This window comes from Molossus molossus, unplaced genomic scaffold (assembly GCF_014108415.1).
Source record: "Molossus molossus isolate mMolMol1 unplaced genomic scaffold, mMolMol1.p scaffold_m16_p_24, whole genome shotgun sequence".
Lineage (NCBI taxonomy): Eukaryota > Metazoa > Chordata > Mammalia > Chiroptera > Molossidae > Molossus > Molossus molossus.
Window position 1 is genome coordinate 11,637,795 of NW_023425360.1, and position 19,683 is coordinate 11,657,477.

A 19,683-nucleotide genomic window follows, 5' to 3' on the forward strand; every position below is an offset into this window, starting at 1 on the left:
AGAGGAAGACAGAGAGTGAGAAACATCGACGTGAAAGGGACACATTGAGTGGCTGCCACCCGCACGACCAACCAGGGCCAGGGACAAACTGCACCGAGGTACACGCCCTTAGCGGGAACCGAACCCGGGTCTCTCTGTACCGCAGGCCGACGCTCCAACTGCTGAGCCAAACCGGCCAGGGCAACGCCTGTACATTCTTTTACCCCACAGCCACGGGTCCCTCTCTCAGAGATGCCAAGGGGCTGCGGGCTCAATTCCTGCAGCCGCTCTGCTCTGTCCACCACTACCGTCCGGGGCCGGCAAAGCTTGGCTGGCCTTTGCCACTTTGGTTTTGTTTCTCATCTTCACTCTTTTTACTGCTGGAGTTTAGATGTTTTGTTTTGTTTTGTTTTCTAATCACTTTGTTGGTATAAACAGTTTTTTTTTTATGGGGTAGAAAAGGCAGCCGCCAAAAATCTGTACTTTCTAATAGAAACAAAGTTTAAGGCCTTTTTTTCTCGTTAATTGTAGGTGTGAGCAGTAAGCCTGTTCAGATAACAAATACTGGTCCACAGTTGAGTAACTGCTATCTTACATTTCAAAGATGTGCAGTGTGCAGTGGAAGAAAACTTCATAAATACTTAGGGAAGGCAAGTGACGCCTGCTCTTAATCATCCAAATTAGTAATTTAATTTGAAACATATCTGTGCTGTGTTTCAAATGTCCTATTTCTAGTCTTGGTTCTTCCTAACTAGCTGTAGCTGTGTGGTCCTGGAAATATGTTATGTCCTCACCTAGAAAAAAAAAGGGGGGCTAAATGCCTCAAACATGTTGATGACATGAAAGACAAAGGAGGAGGAAGGACTTGCTCCAGGTGAATGACAACTGATTGCAGCATGTGATCCTGGTCCAGATCGGTTGTGAGGGAGAAAGGCAGTAAAAGACATTACTGGATCCACTGACAGAACTGGAACACTGAGGGTGGATTGCCATGTCTCCTGAAACTGACCACTGTACTGTGATTCTGTGACAGAATGTCCTTGTTCTAAGAAATAAAACAGAAGTATTTAGGACTAAAAGGACATGACGTTTGCAACTTTCAAATGGTTCAGAAAAATGTGTGTGTGTGTGTGTGTGTGTGTGTGTGTGAGAGAGAGAGAGAGAGAGAGAGAGAGAGCTGAGAGAGAAGGAATGACAAAGTAAACAGAACAGAATGCTAACTGGTAAATCTGGGTAAAGGGCTTTATGATTTGTGAGAGGTCTTTATGATTTACTTGAAATTTCCCAATAAACTTGAAATTATTTCCAAATAAATAAATGAATAAGGGAATTGGACTAAATTGTGAATAAGGTCCCTTATCCTAAAATTCTATGATTTGAAGAAGAGCGATTATGATTATCGTTGCTGTTCTTTACACATTTATAAACAGCAGAAGTGCCAGGCATGTGGGGTGCTAGGGAAGTTCTGCTGAGGGCACAATGTTGAACAAGACATTGAACAAACATGTGGTGAAACTCACTGTCTCCCGCACAAGGTGTGTAACTGGAAAGTCCGGTTCGAGATACACATCTGCAGTGGTGGCTCGAGGGAGTGGCCCAGCTTCAGCAGAGCCAGTCTCACGTTGCACAAGACCCTCCTACTCCCCGGCAGCTGTGCACGGGGCCCTGCGCCATCCCAGGAGGTCATGGATGCTGAGCATGACACCATAAGGCCATGCTCTGCCCTTGACTTAGCCCTCGTTCAGCACTGAGGCCCCAGGCTTTATGAGGACAGAAGGGCCCATGGTGGCCTCACTGTTGCCTCCTTCTGACGAACGTCAGCTAGAGCACAGCTGGATGCTTTCAGCTTCCTCTTCTCTCTTCTCTCTTTAAAACTGCCCTCTTGCCCTGGGCGGTTTGGCTCAGCAGTTAGAGCAAAGGCCGGTGGATCAAAGAGTCGTGGGTTCGATTTTGGTCAAGGGCACATACGTTGGTTGTGATTCAATCCCTGGCCCTCACTGGGGTCGTGTGGGAGGCAACCAATTGATGTGTCTCTCTCACATCAATGTTTCTCTCTCTCTCTGTCTACCTCCTCCCCTCCTTCCTCCCACTCTATCTGAAAATCAATGGAAAAAATTCTTGGGCGAGGATTAAAACAAAAACAAAAAACTGTTTTCTCTCTGATCACCATTCCAAGTATTTATATGTTCTCATCACCCACAATATTCCCTTTCACGTGAAACTCCCCAGGGTACCATTTTTCTACACCAGTGAGAGCTGAAGTCTGAGGTCTGGTGGAAAAAATAAACTTCCCACAAGTGTATCTACCCTTGGAGCTACGGATCTGAATATTATTCACAGTTGGAGGTGATTTTATTTTCTTGTTGGAAAATCCAAAAAAAAATAGGTCAGTATTAATAGTCTTCAACTGTAATGATAAAGTGGTGGATACAAAGGTGCCTCCTACTGCCACTAGGAACAGCCACAAGGAAGGGATCACGCCGTGGTGAGTTCCAGAAATGAAGCGATGAGCCAGCCACCTGTAAACCTCGGTTGAAAGAGCTCCCAACCTGCAGCTGGGCCAGCCTGGGCCAAACCCATTACCTGTTCTTGCCTTTTATGGAGGAAAACTGCCAGGAGTCAGAGAGTCATTTCCCTAACTTCCACAGGTCTTTCTAGACTCGTGGCTTTGTATAAGTAGATAAATGACATCCAGTAATTTGAAAATGTAGAAGTCATTATTTTAAAACAATAGCTGGGAATACAGCGTGAAAATACATACGCCTGAGATTTAAATACTTTTGAATAAAAATGCAGACAGATGGGGTAACCAGGCAATTTGATGGAGGCAATGTGGACAATGCCAACTGGACGCTGTCCCTAATGGGGAGAGTAACAATGTTTACAGAACCACTGTCATCAACTCTGGCTGACCCTGCCTGAGAATCAGCTACACGAAACCCTGTAAGGAGCAGGAGGGGAGGGGAGGGACGCAGTTGTACGAAGACAAAAGGAAATCACTACGGAAAGCAACTGTGCGAGCGGCTCGGGAAAACGAAGGGGAAGCCAAGAGAGAGAGACAAGTACAATGCACGAGCTCTAGTTCTTTCCCGAGAAGCTTCCGGAAAAATTTCAGATCGGTCAGCTTTCTCCCGACTCAACGGTTTGGGTTTTTTAAATTTTTTTTAAAAATGAATTTTAGAGAGAAGAAGAGGAAGGAAGAGAGAGAGAGAAATATTGATGTAAAAAACATCAGTCAGTCCTGGCCGGTTTGGCTCAGCGGTTAGAGCATCGGCCTGCGGTCCGGAGAGACCCGGGTTCGGTTCCCGTTAAGGGCACGTACCTCGGCTGTAGTTTGTCCCTGGCCCTGGTTGGGTCGTGTGGGTGGCAACCACTCGATGTGTCCCTTTCACGTCGATGTTTCTCTCTCTCTCTCTTCCTCCCACTCTATCTGAACAAAATATCAAAATATGTCCTCGGATAAGGATAAAAAAAAAACAAAAACAAAACACATTGGTCAGCTGCCTCCTGAACACCCCCTATTGGGACTCAAGCCCACAACCTGGGCATGTATGCTAAGACTCGAACCTGGCAACCTTTGGGTGCATGGGACAATGCGCGACCAACTAAGCCACACGACAGGGCCCCAGTCAACCTTTCGTCTCACCCCCTAGTGTGCAACAAGGGCATCTGGAGAGATCAGAGCAGCCAGACTCCAAACTGCCGCCCACAGCACCTGTCAGACGTCTGGATGCCGAAGGGTCTGCCGCGTGCGTGCTGTGTGTGCCCTGGTGACCCCAGCAGACCCGGCCGAATCAAACAGCCCTGACAAACGAGTGCGCAGGGCTGCAAAGACTGTTGGAACCGGTAACAGCAAGGAATCGCAAGCTGATTATGTGACGTGCTCAAGCTTATGGGGAGGCTGTTTGAGTCGAGCAATACGCTGCAGCTGATTCTTCCAAAACACACTGAAAATGCATCTCCCAAACGTCCAATGGCCTGGTGAGGTTTTCTTCAACCTTCCAAACAGTGCAGACCAGTCAACGTCAGTGCAGAAAAAAGTTTTACCGGCAAAAAAAAGTTTCTCCAGTCAAGTCTGTTAATACTGGTTTACTGACGATCAGCGAGCTCCCTGAAGCCAGCCAGCCGTGCTGTGGGTGCTCTCTGAACCCAGTGAGGTATCGAGACCAGGAAAATGCCAATTACATGGGACCATTTCTCCCTGAAACCAGAAACACTGGCAGGACAATGAGCTCTCAAATGCAGGATTTTTAAAGTCAAGGACATACGGGAAAGTAAACAGTCCACCTTCACAGTCACCCAACCCCAACGCGATGTCCGGTGGTTTATGGGGCAAGAGTAAGCCTGCGCGTGGATTTTGAGACATTGTGGGAAGTCTGAGCTGAGTGTCCTCATTGCTAAATAAAAGTCAACCACAACAGCAATATTTAGAGGCTTCTCAGAGGGCTCGCCAGACAGACAGCTCCCCTGCTGTGTGCTTTTAAAATATGTCCACAAATTCTTTGAAACGATTCCCATCAAGAAGTGGAGTCTAGTCCGGCCGGTGTGGCTCCATGGATGGAGCATCATCCCATGAACTGAGAGGTTCCAGTTCGATTCCCCGTCATGCCTGGGTTGTGGGCTCAATCTCCAGTGGGGGGCGTGCAGGAGGCAGCCAATCCATGTTTCTCTCTCTCTCTCCCCCTTCCTCTCTCTCGAAAAATATCAATTAAAAAAAAGAAAGAAAGAAAGAAAGAAAAGAAATGGAGTCTAATTTTCTTTCCCTTAACCATGAGCTGGATCCAATGAACAAAATGAGGTTGGAAGTGACTTGACGTGACTTCTGAAGTTAGGTTATAGAAACAGAGCCAGCATCCGCCTCGCCCCTCTCGCGCTGCTCACCAGCGTCCCAGCTGCCATGCTGTGCGGAGGTCCGGCCAGTGCGGGGCCATGTGTAGGTGCTCCAGCCGACAGGCCCCGCTGAGGCCCTGACCAACAATCAGCCTCAGCCGGCTGATTATATATGTGTTACCTCAACCATGTGAGTGAGGAAAGGCTTCAAGAACATTTCAGCTGACTTCCCAGCCACCATCTGACTGTAACCACATGAATGAAAATCATCTAGCCGAGGCCAGTCGATTCCCAGAACCATAAGAGATAATAATAATCAATAAATGTTATGCTTTTAAGAGTGAGGTCTGCAAACTATGAACTGTGGGCAAAATCTGGCCTGCAACCCATTTTTCTGCAGCCTGTGAGCTAAGCTGGGTTTGGCACATTTTAAAAGAAACTAAACAAAACAAAGAAAAATATGCAACAGAGACCATATGTGGCCTTCGAAGCCTTAAAGTCGTTATTCTATGGCCCTTTACAGAAGTTTGCTCACCACTGTCTTAAGCCTCCACATTTTCAGATGGTTTGTTATGCGGCTACAGGTAACTGGAACACACGGAACGTAGGAGGAGCCGTCGATGGGCAAACCCTGGATATAGAGGCCCATGAAAGCCACGTGAAAAGCCACAACTCAACTGTTACCTGCAGGTCAATACCTATGCCAGCGTTGATTACTATCGTGAAATTTTTTGATTTCAGAAACACACTTGCTCAGCCAAAGTAAAAGTGATGGCAATGTGATCTGTCGACCAAGAAGAAGATAATAAACATGGCCCTCAGCTCTGGTTCCAGATTAAATTCCAAAGTCTGAAAGACTCCTTAATAATTTTAGTAATAATAGCTGGCATTTGCTGAATGCCTTACTAGGTTACAGACAGTGTGCTAGGCTATTTTATGTGTATTACTTCAGCTAAGCCTCGTGACAACCCTTATTTCCATTTTACAGATGAGAAAACCGAGGCACAGGGAAATGATCTAATCTATTCAAGATCGCATAGGTAGTAAGTGCAGAGCCAGGATTTGAACTCAGGACTGACTTGCATCCGTAAACTTAACCACTGCTTCTCCTCTCCAGAAAATGTCCTATCAAGACATCCAGCCCGTGCTTAAAAAATGTAACAGGCTTCCGTAGGAAGGACAGCGTGCTTTGACCTCTCTGGCGGGCCTCCCTAGAGGCTAGTCAAGGGCTATTCATCTCCCAGGAGCCCGGCCTGGAACCCACGCTCCATCCCCTTCCCCTGGAACTTGGGATCTTCAGTAGCACTACTTTTTCTGCTGCGAGGATTTGAAACTCCCAGACTGGCCCCAAACTATGGCTGGTTACAAACGGCTCCTTCCAAACCATCAAAGCCTTCCTCGCATTTTTCTCCTGCTTTCTGTCGGTCAACGCAGGGAAATTTATGCTTGCCAAAGGAATGACTGTCGGGGAAGACACAGCCTGGGTTCTTCGTCGCCAGCCTTTGGGTCGAGAACATCAACAGCCTGATCGAGCGCCAATCAGCGTGAAAAGGATACGCAAACCACTGTTGGGACCAGTGGTTTTGAGAACTGCGACAAGTATCAGTTTCCTCATCTACAAACTGAGCGACAGCACCTGCGTTCAATCTGTTGCGCACACCGGTGCCAAGATACACAAAGGGCCTGGCCCAGGTGGCTGGCATACAATTAATGGCGGTTATAATTACTGTAATTTCGACACAGCGCATGCCTCTCTGTTAAAGAGCTGATAACTGGCCAAGGACATTTCACCGGAATAACTGGAAAAAATGTTAATCCCGAGAAAGATCCATATTCATGAACAAGGCGGAGAGGAAGAGTTGGTGCTTCCCCCTCCCTTTGCTCTAAGCCTCGTCCACCGTGGAAGGCGGTGTTTTCATTTTAATGTAACAACGGCCCCCTTCGCATTCGTTTCTCCAGCCGAACTCGGCACCAGGAACTGGGGACCACGAAAGAAGGGGCGATGCGCCGATGTGAAGGGCAGGCCGCCTCCGCGCAGGCCCAGGGGCAGGGCGCGCGTCTCGGGTACTCACCAGAAGGGGAAGATGACGAGGCGGCTGATGAAGAAGATGGCAGAGAAGATGAGGAACAGGCTGTTGCAGGTCTGCTTCCACCCAGCGTAGGAGAACATCTTAGCAGACTGGAAAAGAGACGGGCATCGCGTTCAGATAAAATGGTGCGAGCACAGAGTTCTGAGTGGGAGGTTTGTCAGTGATGGAGTGTCTGGGGCCCGCTTCAGAACCACCTGGGCGGGGCGCGCGTGAACGGGGACATAGACGAAGCACGATTTGCGACAGTGGTCACCGTCATAGTGGGGATGGGTCCATTGGGTCTGCTACACTCTTCTCTGTCTTGTCAAAATACGTTCAGATAAAAAGGATATGTTAAGATATCGCTCTTGTCTTTCCCCAGCACGACGAGTTAGCACAGCTGCTCGGAACGTGCACTTTATTTGGGCGTGTATTTCACTTCTCCGTTGCCCGGGAGGTCAGCGGGGACACGCGTGAGGCGCTGGGCTGAGCCGGGCGCACGGGGACGAGACAGAACGAGGCAGCCACCTGAAGGCACATGGAGGCACCTCCTGGGCCTTGTCCTGGTTGAAATCAGGTTTCAGGCACTTGATTTTCTCTACTGACATTATGCTGACCTGCACTGCTTCTATTATCTGTGTCGAACGAGAAGAACTACAGAAAGCATTGGTTAATGTGGCCTTAGCAGGTTAACTGATGGGGATTCTCTGTCCCATTGTCCAGTGGGGCCCAAGGCCGAACGGGACCGTGTCTGGAGTTGGGCTGGGGTGGGTAAGAGTTGCTGAGGGTAGCGCATCCCTCCAGGGAGCGTGGCTTAGGCCTGGGTCATTTCAGGGCTGAAATCACCCCAGAAGCTCAAGGCCCCTCCGGAACAAGAAAGGCTACGTCTTTACACTTCAGGAAGGGTCACAGTGCATGCTGCACCCTTACCACGGGGTAAGGGCATGGTTAAGCCATGGGGTTGGCAGGGGGCCCAACGGGAACGGTCTCAATTGCTGAACTAGAAGGCAGTGTGCCGGTGGCGGCAGACGGCGTGGAGGGAAGGCTAGTTCCGTGAGTGCCGGATCGGAGGGGGGCACTGCCTGAGGGCCAGAGGCCAGGCCAGCGTGGGTAGCCAGAGACGTGCACAGGTGTGAAGACAGCCCTCTCTTTGGGGCAAACATACAGCCCATTCTGACTGTACAAAGATGGGTGTCAGACAAGTAGCCCCCTTTCCTTGGCTCAGCGACAGTCAGGATTCTGGTAGAGTGTTGGGCCTGGATCTGAACTTGAACGTGTGCACAGTGAGCGAGGACGAGGAGATGCACGGAGGAGGGAAAGGGATTCTTATAAGTAAAAATGGTAAACGTTGAGGCTGTTTCTCCTCGGAAAGAAAAAGCTAAGAAATGGCCCACAACTGTCTGGAGGGTTATGAAAGACTAATAGTCCCCATCCCTGGAAGGTCTAAACAGGCGCACAAGTCGTACCACGTCTGGGTTCAATTAGAACTTGACTGAGAGGACAAACATGTGAAAAACGGTCCGGGGAAGCTGTGGACGAGGCACCCCGGAGAATATCGGAGCGGGCCCGGGCCCCTGCCGCACGCTGTCCCCGCCACCAGCCGACGGCAGCACGGGCCTTGCTCACTGAGCCCTCGTGTGGCCCGCCACGGGCGAACCCGGAATGATTCATGATCGCCAACCGCAAGCAGGAGCTGCTCTCATCATTCACCCACGAAGGACCTCTGAGTGTGACATTCCATTCGCCTTGCTTTTCCCCAAAGGTCCTCGGAACATTTTCTAACAGTAATGAGCTCAACGTGACAGCGTGCCCTACGGGTCAGGTACGGCTTCTCACGTTACAGTGGAGGACAGAAAACAAGCCATTTTGCCCCGTTGCCTAAGGAGTTGCGCTGCGTCCACGGCAGGGTGGGGGAGGGCTGGCAGGGACAACCCTGGGCTTATTTTCACTTCCAACATCGAACTCCCTTGAAATAACACAATGAAGCTGTTTTCACAGTGGGCACACACCACAGGCAATTGAACTGGAGGGTTTCGAAGCAACAGCGTAGCATAACATTCTTAAGTCATGGCCCATGTGGTCTTCATTTCCAGGCAGGGTCACTGAGATACGATCACAGCAGAGATGGCCACATTCGGAGAGCGACACATGGAAAAACTGGCACGGTCGCTTGGCTAAGCCATTTGCTGTCCCGGAGCAACGATGCAACGATAATGATCTTGACCTTCAGAATGGGATCTGCATGTCTAATTCGGATTACAGACAAGAAACAAAATGCCCTGTGCAGCTAGCGTTTCAATAGTAGCCAGTTGCTTTGAAATGGCTTCCAATGACTTCTGGTCATGTCTAGAACAGGGTTTGGCACATTACAGTCCAGTCTGGGGGCTAAAACGCTGGTCAGCTCTTGAGTTAAGAATGGTTTCCACATTTTTAAAGGCGTATAAGGAAAGAAAAATAGGAAAAGCTAAGAATATGTGGCCCTGGCCAGTTTGGCTCAGCGGTTAGAGCGTCAGCCTGCGGCCTGGAGAGACCAGGTTCGGTTCCCGCTAAGGGCACGTACCTCGGTTGCAGTTTATCCCCGGCCCTGGTTGGTCGTGGACTCGATGTGTCCCTTTCACGTCAATGTTTCTCTCTCTCTCTCTCTCCCTCTCTCTCCTTCCCACTCTATCTGTACAAAAATTGGAAAGGTGTCCTCACGTGAGGATAAAAAAAAACTAAGGATATGTGACAAGAGAGTCTATGGGGTGCACAACGCTAGATTCTCTCCCTGGCCTTTTACCAAAAAGCTTGCTGAACCCAGAACTAGAAGAAGAAGATCCTGTTACATTTCATTTCATTTCTTGCATGTCAGCCTATATTCCGTTACTAGCTCTTCAAGAGGCAATTGTGAATGAGAAGTGGGTTAGCAGCGTCTCCCCAGCTTCCTTGTGAGTGAGACTATTTCACTGACAAGCTCAGTGTCTCTGGGAAGAGTGGCTCAGACCCTGCCTCAGGTGGACAGGCCCTGACACACAGCGGACCCTGTGGAGAAAACCATCCTGATTTTGCTCCGTTCCCATATTTTGTGTGGTTTGGGAATAGGAAGACTCTTGTTCTAACGTCCCCTGTTCCAAAACATCCTTCCTTAGAAACTACATGTCATTTAAATGAACGGAGGAGCATCAGCGCAGGGCAGGCACCCAGTGGGTGTTCAGTTTGGCTTCCGTGAGTACGTGGTGCTGTCCGATGTTAAGAAGCCATGGTGACATGAGTCCAAGTTTGCCTTGAAGGGGAAAGAGCTCACCCCATCTTCAGGTGTCCCAGCCTACTCCCTGCACCACCTGCATGCGACTCCCACAAGTAACCTCTCCGTCCGGCAGTGTGGAGAAACAGACCCGGGAACCAAAACCTACAGGTTTCATGTCTTTGAGCTTGAAGGACTGGGGACCCGGAGACCTCTGTGGCTTGGGGTGTTTTCAGGACAGACAGCCCTGCTAAGTCGCTCACAGACAGTTCTTCCTGTGAGAACCCACGGGAACCCAGGACGTCGTGTTGTGATCAGTGTTTTAGCGGCGAACGTGTACCTCCAGCCAAATGTCGGCCACATCGTGCACAATCATCACCAGGGTCCCGCTGCGGATGTAATTGGCGCACCACGAGAAGCTCATCAGACTGATCGCGGCCAGGTGGTGGATGACGTGAGCCAGAAAATCCTGCACATGAGGGGTAGATGGAAACCACTGAGAAAATGCAGTTACTTCCCAATCACTGGAAGAGCTAATAGTAATAATAATAATAATAATAATAATTTAAAAACTAAATTACACCTACACATTTTGAAATTTGTAAAAACTTTCACTTTAATTCTAAACTTAATCCTTATGAAGGACATAGGACAAGAATTATCCTCATTGGTAAAGTCACTTAACATTTTTTTTTTTAATATGTTTTTTTGTTTGTTTTTTTATCCTCACCTGAGGACATTTTTCCATCTTTTATTCAGGTAGAGTGGGAGGGAGGGAGAGGAACAGAGAGAGAGAGAGAAACATCGACGTGAAAGGAACACATCGAGTGGCTGCCATCCGCACGACTGACCAGGGCCGGGGACAAACTGCAACCGAGGTACGCGCCCTTAGCGGGAACCGAACCCGGGTCTCTCAGGACCGCAGGCCGACGCTCCAACCGCTGAGCCAAACCGGCCAGGGCTTAATATGTTTTAATTGATTTTCTTTTAGAGGGAAAGAAACATCAATGAGAGAGAAACATCAATTGGCTGCCTCCTGCACACCCCCTATTGGGGACTGAACCTGCAACCCGGACACGTCCCCTGACCGGAAATGGAACTGGGACCTCTCAGTCCATGAGACGACGCTCAATCCACAGCCACACCGGCCAGGAAAAGTCACTTAACTTTGAGAAACCACTGAACAGTTGTCATCTAAGTCCTAAAATACGTGGTTCTTCCCGACGCCCCACACTGGATCTATGTACACGCACGCACACACACACAACCATATTCCTATATACATTTGCACTTACTGTTTATTCTGTGTCTAATTCCCAAAAGGAAAATAGACTTGAAACAAAACTACACAACCACTGAAATAAGAGGTAACACATAAAAGTGGAATAACTGTATTAGCTAATCTAGGCTAAGAAAAGTTACCACAATTGAGCATCAAAAACTCAAAGGTTTTCTGCAGAGAATATGTACAAACGGCCAAGAAGTACACGGAAATATGCTCAACTTCATCAGGAAAACGCAAAGCAAGGCCACGATGAGACACTACTACACACCCCCCAGGACAGCGACAATGAGAGAGAGAAACAGTCTTGGCCAGTTTGGCTCAGCCACTAGAGCTTCAGCCCATGGACCAAAGGGTCATGGATTCGTTTTCCGGTCAAGGGCATGTACCTGGGTTGCAGGTTCTATCTCAGGCCCCAATCAGGGTGGTGCAGGAGGCAACCAATCACGATGTTTTTTCTCTTTCTCTCTGTCTCCCTCTCTCTCTCTTCCGCCCTCCCTTCCACTCTAACAAAAAATCAATGGAAAAATACTCTCGGGTGACAATTAACAAAATAAATAAACAAACAAACAAACAATCAGCAGCTTTGGCAAGAACGTGAAGAAATTGGAACCCTTGTACACTGCTGTTAGGAATGTAAACTGGTGTGGCTGCTTTGTTAAGTAGGCTGGCAGTTCCCGAAAGGGTTAAACATAGAATTACCATATAGCCCAGCAACTCCACTCCTAGGCATATACTCAAGAGAAATAGAAACATACATCCAGCCCAGCCGGAGTGGCTCAGTGGACTGAGTGTCGCCCCATGGACTGAGAGGTCCCAGTTCGAATCCCACTCAGGGCACATGCCCAAATTGCTAGCTTGATCTCCAGTGGGGTGTGTGCAGGGGGCAACTGATTGATGTTTCTCTCTCATGTCAATGTTTCTCTCTCTCCCTTCCTCTCTCTCTCTCTTAAAAAAAAAAAAATCAATACAAACATTTTTTTAAAAGTCAACAAACTTAAAAATAATAAAAAATAAGAAATGGAAACATATGTCCATGTAAAACTCTGTACATGAATGTTCATAACAGCATTATTCATAACAGCCAAAAAGGTGGAAACAACCCAAATATCCATCAACTGGTAAGTGGATACACAAAAGGCAATACATCCACCCAAGGACCATTTTTTTAAAAGGGTATGAAATACGGACACCTGCTCCAACGTGGATAAACTTTGAAAGGATTAAGCTAAGTAAATGGAGCCAGATACAGAAAAACACACATTGTGGGATTCCATTTCTATGAATTTCCACAAGAGACAAATCCATAGAGACAAAGAATAGATGCGTGGTTCTGAGGGCTGGGGGATTTAGAAGAAATGGGAACTGACTGCTAAAGGAATTAATTTTTGAGGTGATGAAAATGTTCTGAAACACTGTGGTGATGACTGTGGAGCTCTGTGACTAGACTCTAAACCACCGAATTATGCACTTTAGATGGATGAATTGTATGGTATGTGACTATTTCAATACAACTGCTTTTTTAGAAAACATAAAAATTCCAGTTTCCTTGTGGCCAAAGTCAAAGAGTAAACATGATAATAATAATAGCTTAATTTATTGAGCACTTACTGTATACCAGGAAGTGCTTCATATGGTTTAACTTGCTTAATCCTCACAACAACCAGAGGAGATAGAAACTATTTTTAGCTCCAAGCTACAGACAAGAAAATCAAGTTTAGGGAGTTTAACCAACTAGCTCAAGATGTTTGTGAGTGGTCAAGCAAGGGATTCAACCCCGAGCAACCTGACCTGGAGACTGTGCTTTGCCCAACTCCGAGTGGTCTTATGTCTCTGACGGTATGTGTTTACAAAGACATGACATATATCTACATTTAATTTTTGAAAAAAGTACTCAATGCACCCTATTAAGCATAAAGAGAAATCAACTACTATAAAAAAATCAAAGGTTTTATTGCCTCAAGGAACAGAAAAAGATAAGATCAACCTACCTGAGTGTGTGTGTGTGTGTGTATTCAGACCTTCTAAAAATGATTTCCTCAATTCTATCTCTTGAGAAAATGACTCAATTAGCTTCCAAGTTAATATTTCTATAATGTTCCATTAAAATACTTACCAAGGCATCAAAGCATGAAAATAATTTGCACTGTTCTATCTGCTATAAAAAGCAATAAAGCTATGAACTGGAACCTAACACACATAAAATATAATTTAAAGATTAAAATTTGGGGCAGGGGATAAAAACTTTGGGGAAAACAATGAATCAAGTAACTTAGTCAATGAGAGACTTACCTTCCTCTTGACATCAGAACCCAGGCTAAATAAGAGAGACCAATAAAAACTCATCTCCAAGATGTAGTACCAGTACTGGGATGGCAGCAAGGGCTGAGAAAAATGAGAGTATTCTCGTCAATGTCATTTAATTCATTTTAAGGACAAAACGACTGTTTATACCTATTGATATAAGAGGCCCCCAAATAATGATGCTTTATATTTCAACTTCTGAGAAAAAAAAACTGAAAATAATATTTTGAGGAATTTTGTTTCTAAAAGGGTAGACAAGAATTCCAAAATAAAGTTATTCTATCAAAAGTTATCAAGCATAAGGAGGTAGGAATAAGAAAGAGAACAGACTCACAGGTGATCAAGAAACTGGATTTATCAGACTTGGACTTTAAAATAACTTTGAAAAATTGGTTAAAAGGTGGACATTTTCAGTGGAGATAAGGAATTCATAAAAAAAAGAATTAAAAAAAATTGTGAACTTAAAATATAATAACTAAAGTTGAGAACTCAGACAATGCAGTTAACAGCAGATTAGACACTGCTAAAAAAAGCACCAGTGAACTGGAGGACATGAAAGTAGAAAATAACCAGAACTGTGCAGGGTCTGAGATTTTTTTTCTCTGTTTGCAAGTTAGCTTGCCAAAGTGTCATGGATGCTGGTAGAAGATATGAAACTTCTGAATTACAAATAAAAAAGTTTATTATTCAAAGTAATAAGTTGCCAGATTATCAATATTTGTGTCGGAGCTCCCATCCCAAATCCCACAGGGCTAAGCAAAGACGGTCAGATGACTCCCATCCCAAATCCCGCAGGGCTAAGCAAACACATGCAGTGGGATGTGTTTACAGAGAAGAACCTGAGCTAGGGGAACCTGAATGTTTTGTCATGGACAGTAACGTGTCTATCCTTTGCTTCAGAAGGAGACATTCTTTCTATTCTACAAGGTGTTATACAAACAACCTTGATAAAACAGTGTGGAGCCAAAGGCCATCAGTGCCTCACTTCATAAAACATGCCAGAGTGCACGAGACCTTGGAGAAACGTCTCCTGACAGACAAGTCCAGAGAGACGAGAGGATGAAAAACCCTGGGGAAAGCGTAAGAGACACATGGGAGGTAGTGTCAAGGTCTAGCAGATTTGCACACTTGTAACTGAGATTCCAGAAAGAGAGGAGAGAGGGGGAGGAACAGAAGCAATGGCTAAAATCTTTCCAAAACTGACTGAAGACATCAAGCCACAGACTCAAGAAGTACAATGGACAATAAGCAGGATAAATCCAAAGAAAACCACATGTATGTGTATTATAACACAGGTGCTGAGAGACAAAGACAAAACATTAAAATCAGCTAGAGGGAAAAGAAAAATACTGTTCAAAGGAACAAGATAAAATGAACAACTGAATTTTTAAAGAAACAGATGAGATGCAGCAGACAAAAGGACATCTTTGAAGTGCCAAAGGAAAATCACTACTGATGCAGAATTCTGTGCCCAGCAAAAGTATCCTTTTTTAAAAAAATTAAGGCAAAATGATAACATTTCAGACAAGCAAATCAAAGGGACCCCTTCAGCCAGAAGGATAATAACTTCGTGATAATAATGTATGAATCGATGTGTGGACAACTTGGGTGATTTACAGAACAGTAACAGGAGTGACTTGTAGGGTTTTTAGTATTTGGAAGAAGGGCTGTGACGAGGGTATCTGGCGTATTCTAATGACCTTATAGTGACAAGAAAGAGGTAAGGACACTAATTTGTATTAGATTCTAATAATTCAAGGATGCACATGGTAATCTCTAGTATAATTACGAAAATAAGAAAAGTACGCCTAACTGAAATGCTGCATAAGGGAGGAAGTGGAGAAATAATTGTATTAAAAACTTTACTGTCCCATAAAAATGTAAGAAGAGAATACCAAAAAAAAGAGAGAAAATGCATCAGATGGTACAAATAAGAAAATACAATAGCAAGAGGGTCAATTTAAACTCAAATACACAATTACATTAACTGCATTCAAACTAATGAAATGAGAGAAATGGTGGGTAAATAAGGATAGCTCCGAGAGAGGAGGAGGAAAAGGACGTACAGAGGAGGACAGAGGGCAGGGAAGGGACTCAGACCTAACTCAGGGGACCGTATGAAGCCCTGACGGCGGAAGCAGTGAGGGACGAGGTCCGAGGTCCTTACCTGTCTGGGATAGCCGTTCCACACCTCCCCGAGGTCATATGCCCAAGGTTTCTGGGGGGGAAACAATAAGTTTGTCAGAATCGAAGGCTGATTCAGCAGGAATAAGCTATTCCTGATACCAGGACGGGGCAGCGTGCCCAGTAAGATGCATCTCTCCCCCCTTCCTGTTGCCCCGGGGCGTCTCTCCCTCTGTAGGTGTCATACACCCTCCTACACACACCCCTGGACTAGCAAATCCGGGACCCCAAACAGTCTTGTCTCACAGAGCAAATAATTCCAAACAAGTGCCTCTTCTAACAAAATTATTTCTGAACCGATTATACTACTGCTTCTGTAGCAATAACGTACCTTGAGATAGCTGCAGCAATAAAGTATCTCAAGAGAAATTGAGAGAATCTTGGGAGACGTCTCTACAAGCTGCCTGACTTTTCTTTTTATACGAACCATTTACTATTAAGTTTATAATCACTTAATGGGGAAATCATCTCACAGTTATTTGAACAGACACTGCAAAGTGGATATGGTAAGGGGAGATTTCGGTCTTGATGGGCGAGTAATGGAAGTCTTCATGGGACAAGGGGCATTGGATATGAGACTGGTTGGACCTTGACAGGCAGAGAAAGATGGGACGGGTCAGACATTCCCGGCAGAGGGGATACAATGTGCTGAAACCCCAAAGTGGGGTGTACCAGGTATGTTAAGTGGACTGTCAGAAGTCCAGGTTCGTTGGTGCGTGAGTTCCCTAAGTGGAAATAGGGAGAGACTGGGCTTAAAAATTCACTTTGCAGATGCAAAACTTAATGAAGGCTTTGAAAGACAGACTGCGGAGGCGCTGGAGGTTGAAAAGCTGGTTATCTTACTGAAAACGTTACAGCCTAAGGAAATCAAGGGCAGGCATTTTAAAAATGAAAGACACATTCCAATAAAAAAAAAATATCAAAAAGACAACTTACATCGTAAAGAAATGCAATTCCAGCAATAGTAATCATTAAGTAAAATGCAAAACGCCAGCTGTGGAAAGAAAGAAAAGTCTTGTAAAGGTGGCTGACGTGAAGAGAAAGACATCCGGGGGTGGCAGAGAGCGCGCACAGTCTGGGGTCGGATAACCCTGCGCGGGGGTCTCCACTGTGCCTCTCATTTATCAGACGGCGGGAACTTCAGGGAAGTCACTTAACCTAGGGGGCCTTAACTTCTTCATCTGTACAATGGAAACAACACCACTTACCTCAAAATGTAAAAAGAACTCAAAACAGTTGATGAAAAATACTGATCATAGTGTCTAGTATGAAGTAAGCAACAATAAGTGGCAGTTTATTATTTATTATTATTATTATCATTATTATTAGCCCAGTTCCTGACACACAATAAATGATGATTTGATGTTACGAGTATGAAATCCTTTATTTCATCCCCATTTAATTCCCAGTGAAAAGATTCCTGTGGGGACAGACGTTTTGGTCTTGCCTCTGGAAAGTATATTTTGAAACAAGACCCTTTTCTCAAGTTTGGAGAAAGACCTATAAACTAAGACACTTAAAACACATATCACCCGATGGTAACTCATGGATCTTGTTTGGATCCTGATTCAAATAAACAAACTGTAAAGAAGACTTGAGACAGTTGAGGAAAAATGAACACATTGAGTATTGGCTGCTGTCAAATGATTGTTTTATGTAATGATGCCGGCACTGCAGACATGTCTAAAGCTACTGCGGCGTATCTCTTTCAGAGCTGTATATATATCAAAGTACTTCCAGATAAAAGCATACATGTCTGATATGTGCTTCAAAAGTGATCTTTAATAATAAATGGATGAAGGCAGTCAAAGGGGCAAACTTCTAGTTATAAGATAAATAAGTACTGGGGATGTACTGTACAGTAGGGTGACGCAGGTTAACACTGCTGTATAGTATATTTGAAAGTTTCTGAGAGTCGATCCTGAAAGTTCTCATCACAAGCCTGGCCGGTGTGGCTCAGTGGTGGAGCATCGACCCCTGCACCAAGAGGTCACCGGTTCGATTCCCGGTCAGAGCACATGCCCAGGTTGTGGGTCCCATCCCCAGTGGGGGGCATGCAGGAGGTGGCCAATCATTCTCTCTCATCGATATTTCCATCTCTCTCTCCCTCTCCCTTCCTCTCTCTAAAATCAATAAAAAGAAAAATATTTTTTTAAAGTTCTCATCACAAGGAAAAAAACTTTTCTTTTTTTTTTCTATCTAAGAAACGACACATGGTAACTAAACTTGTGGCAATCATTTCAAAGTGTACGTACGCCGAGCCCATACACTGTCTACTTGGACGCGCACTGTGTGCTGCATGTCAATCATATCTCAGTGGGGCTGAGGAAAACACAACCTACAAAAGCACCAGGTGGGGGAGGAGGGCAGGTGGGGACGCAGGACTGGCCTGAGCTGATGATTATGAAAGCTGTGATGGGTAGGTATGTAACACACACAGTTCATTCTGCTGTCTGCTCTTGTAATTGTTTACAGTTTTGCAAAGCAGAATTGTTTTAATTACTGCTATGCTATCTAATGATCGCTGAAGCAACGGCAGAATATTAGAAAAGACGTCTGTTCCTTAGTTTGTATACTGCCTTACAGCTCTTTCAGCAGGAGGCCCGCGTGGACTGAGGAGGAGGAACGAGGGCGTGGCTCCACTTTGCAGCCGGCAACCGGGCTGTTTCCCGGCGCACGAGGCTGGGCAGCGCCGGCTGAGGCAGACGCACAGGTCTTTGGACTCTGAGCCCAGCAGTGTCTCCTAAACACTGTCACATCAGCTTGATGAACAGCTGTCCTTCATGGCTTGTTTTGATAGAGAGAGAAAAGTAGGATTCAGCTGCTCAGAAAGTTCAACCACAGAAACGCCCAAAGGGCACTTTATAAAGCGAGCTGGTTGGGACCTGTTCCCACGCCTCCCTTGCGGCTGGTCCCGTGAAGCCCACACAGACGCCAAGGGCATTTCCTCCGCTGCCTGATGATCTCAGCCGAACAGGAAGCACAAGAACGAGGAGGGGTGAGACCTGCCGGCCCCAAAGGGAGCTGTAAGCCAGGTGGCAGGGCTCCTAGTCTGTTTCTCAAATAACTGACCTCTTGACCCCGTGCCAAGCACTGTGCTGAGCACACGTGCCCCGTGTCAGCAAGCTCACGAAGTAGGTGCCTGGTTCCCACAGGTAGACACCGTGAGCACGGAAGGACACTGAGGCCGAGGGACATCCAGAGCTCACCCAGGGCTGTGCGGAGACATTCGGACCCACGAGTAAAACCCAAGTCTACCTCTTTTAGATCCGTCCTAGCAGGTTTCATGGCACTATGCTAGGGGTTCTCAAAGTGTGTGCCCCGGGCCCCTGACGTCAGACTGTTTTCAGAGTAACACTGAAACACGATTTGCCCTTGCTCACCCCTCACAGGGTGCAGAGGACACCTCCAGAGGGTCCACGACATGAGGAGCCATCGCTCTGACAGCTAGTGACACGTTCCCTGAGGTCCCACGTGTCAGAAGGGTCTCCATTGTCATCTCTAGCCATGTGATCACCAGTAGGTGTGACACGCACAAGCAAATGCTCTTGGGGTCTGTATTAGCTTTGAAGAGAACAAAGGGGCCCGGAGCCAGGAAGTTTGAGGACAGCTACCCTTCCCCAAGAACAAGGTGAGTGAGGACCCACTTCTCAATGCCTTCACACTGCTTCCAATGAACCTGTTTATTTATTTTTCCAGGCAAGGCTGAGTTTTAAAAAACTGCGTGTCAGGGGGTGGGGGCAGAGAGCTCCTGGAAAATAATCCAGAAACTGACAAGTCAGGCAGCCATGGTAATGCTGAAAGATGAGACT

At 46.3% G+C, this 19,683-nt stretch overlaps 1 protein-coding gene across 1 annotated transcript in view; it reads right to left on the minus strand.

Annotated features, from left to right (window-relative positions):
• The window catches only part of CERS3 (ceramide synthase 3), an 82,974-nt gene that overhangs the window by 25,792 nt on the left and 37,499 nt on the right, over window positions 1-19,683 (minus strand). Inside the window, exons 6-10 of the mRNA XM_036278006.1 lie at window positions 16,808-16,865; window positions 15,855-15,905; window positions 13,676-13,768; window positions 10,442-10,570; window positions 6,882-6,988 (exon numbers count right to left, since the gene is read on the minus strand). Of these exons, the coding sequence (XP_036133899.1) occupies window positions 6,882-6,988; window positions 10,442-10,570; window positions 13,676-13,768; window positions 15,855-15,905; window positions 16,808-16,865 (438 nt within the window). The remainder of the gene's footprint in view (window positions 1-6,881; window positions 6,989-10,441; window positions 10,571-13,675; window positions 13,769-15,854; window positions 15,906-16,807; window positions 16,866-19,683) is intronic.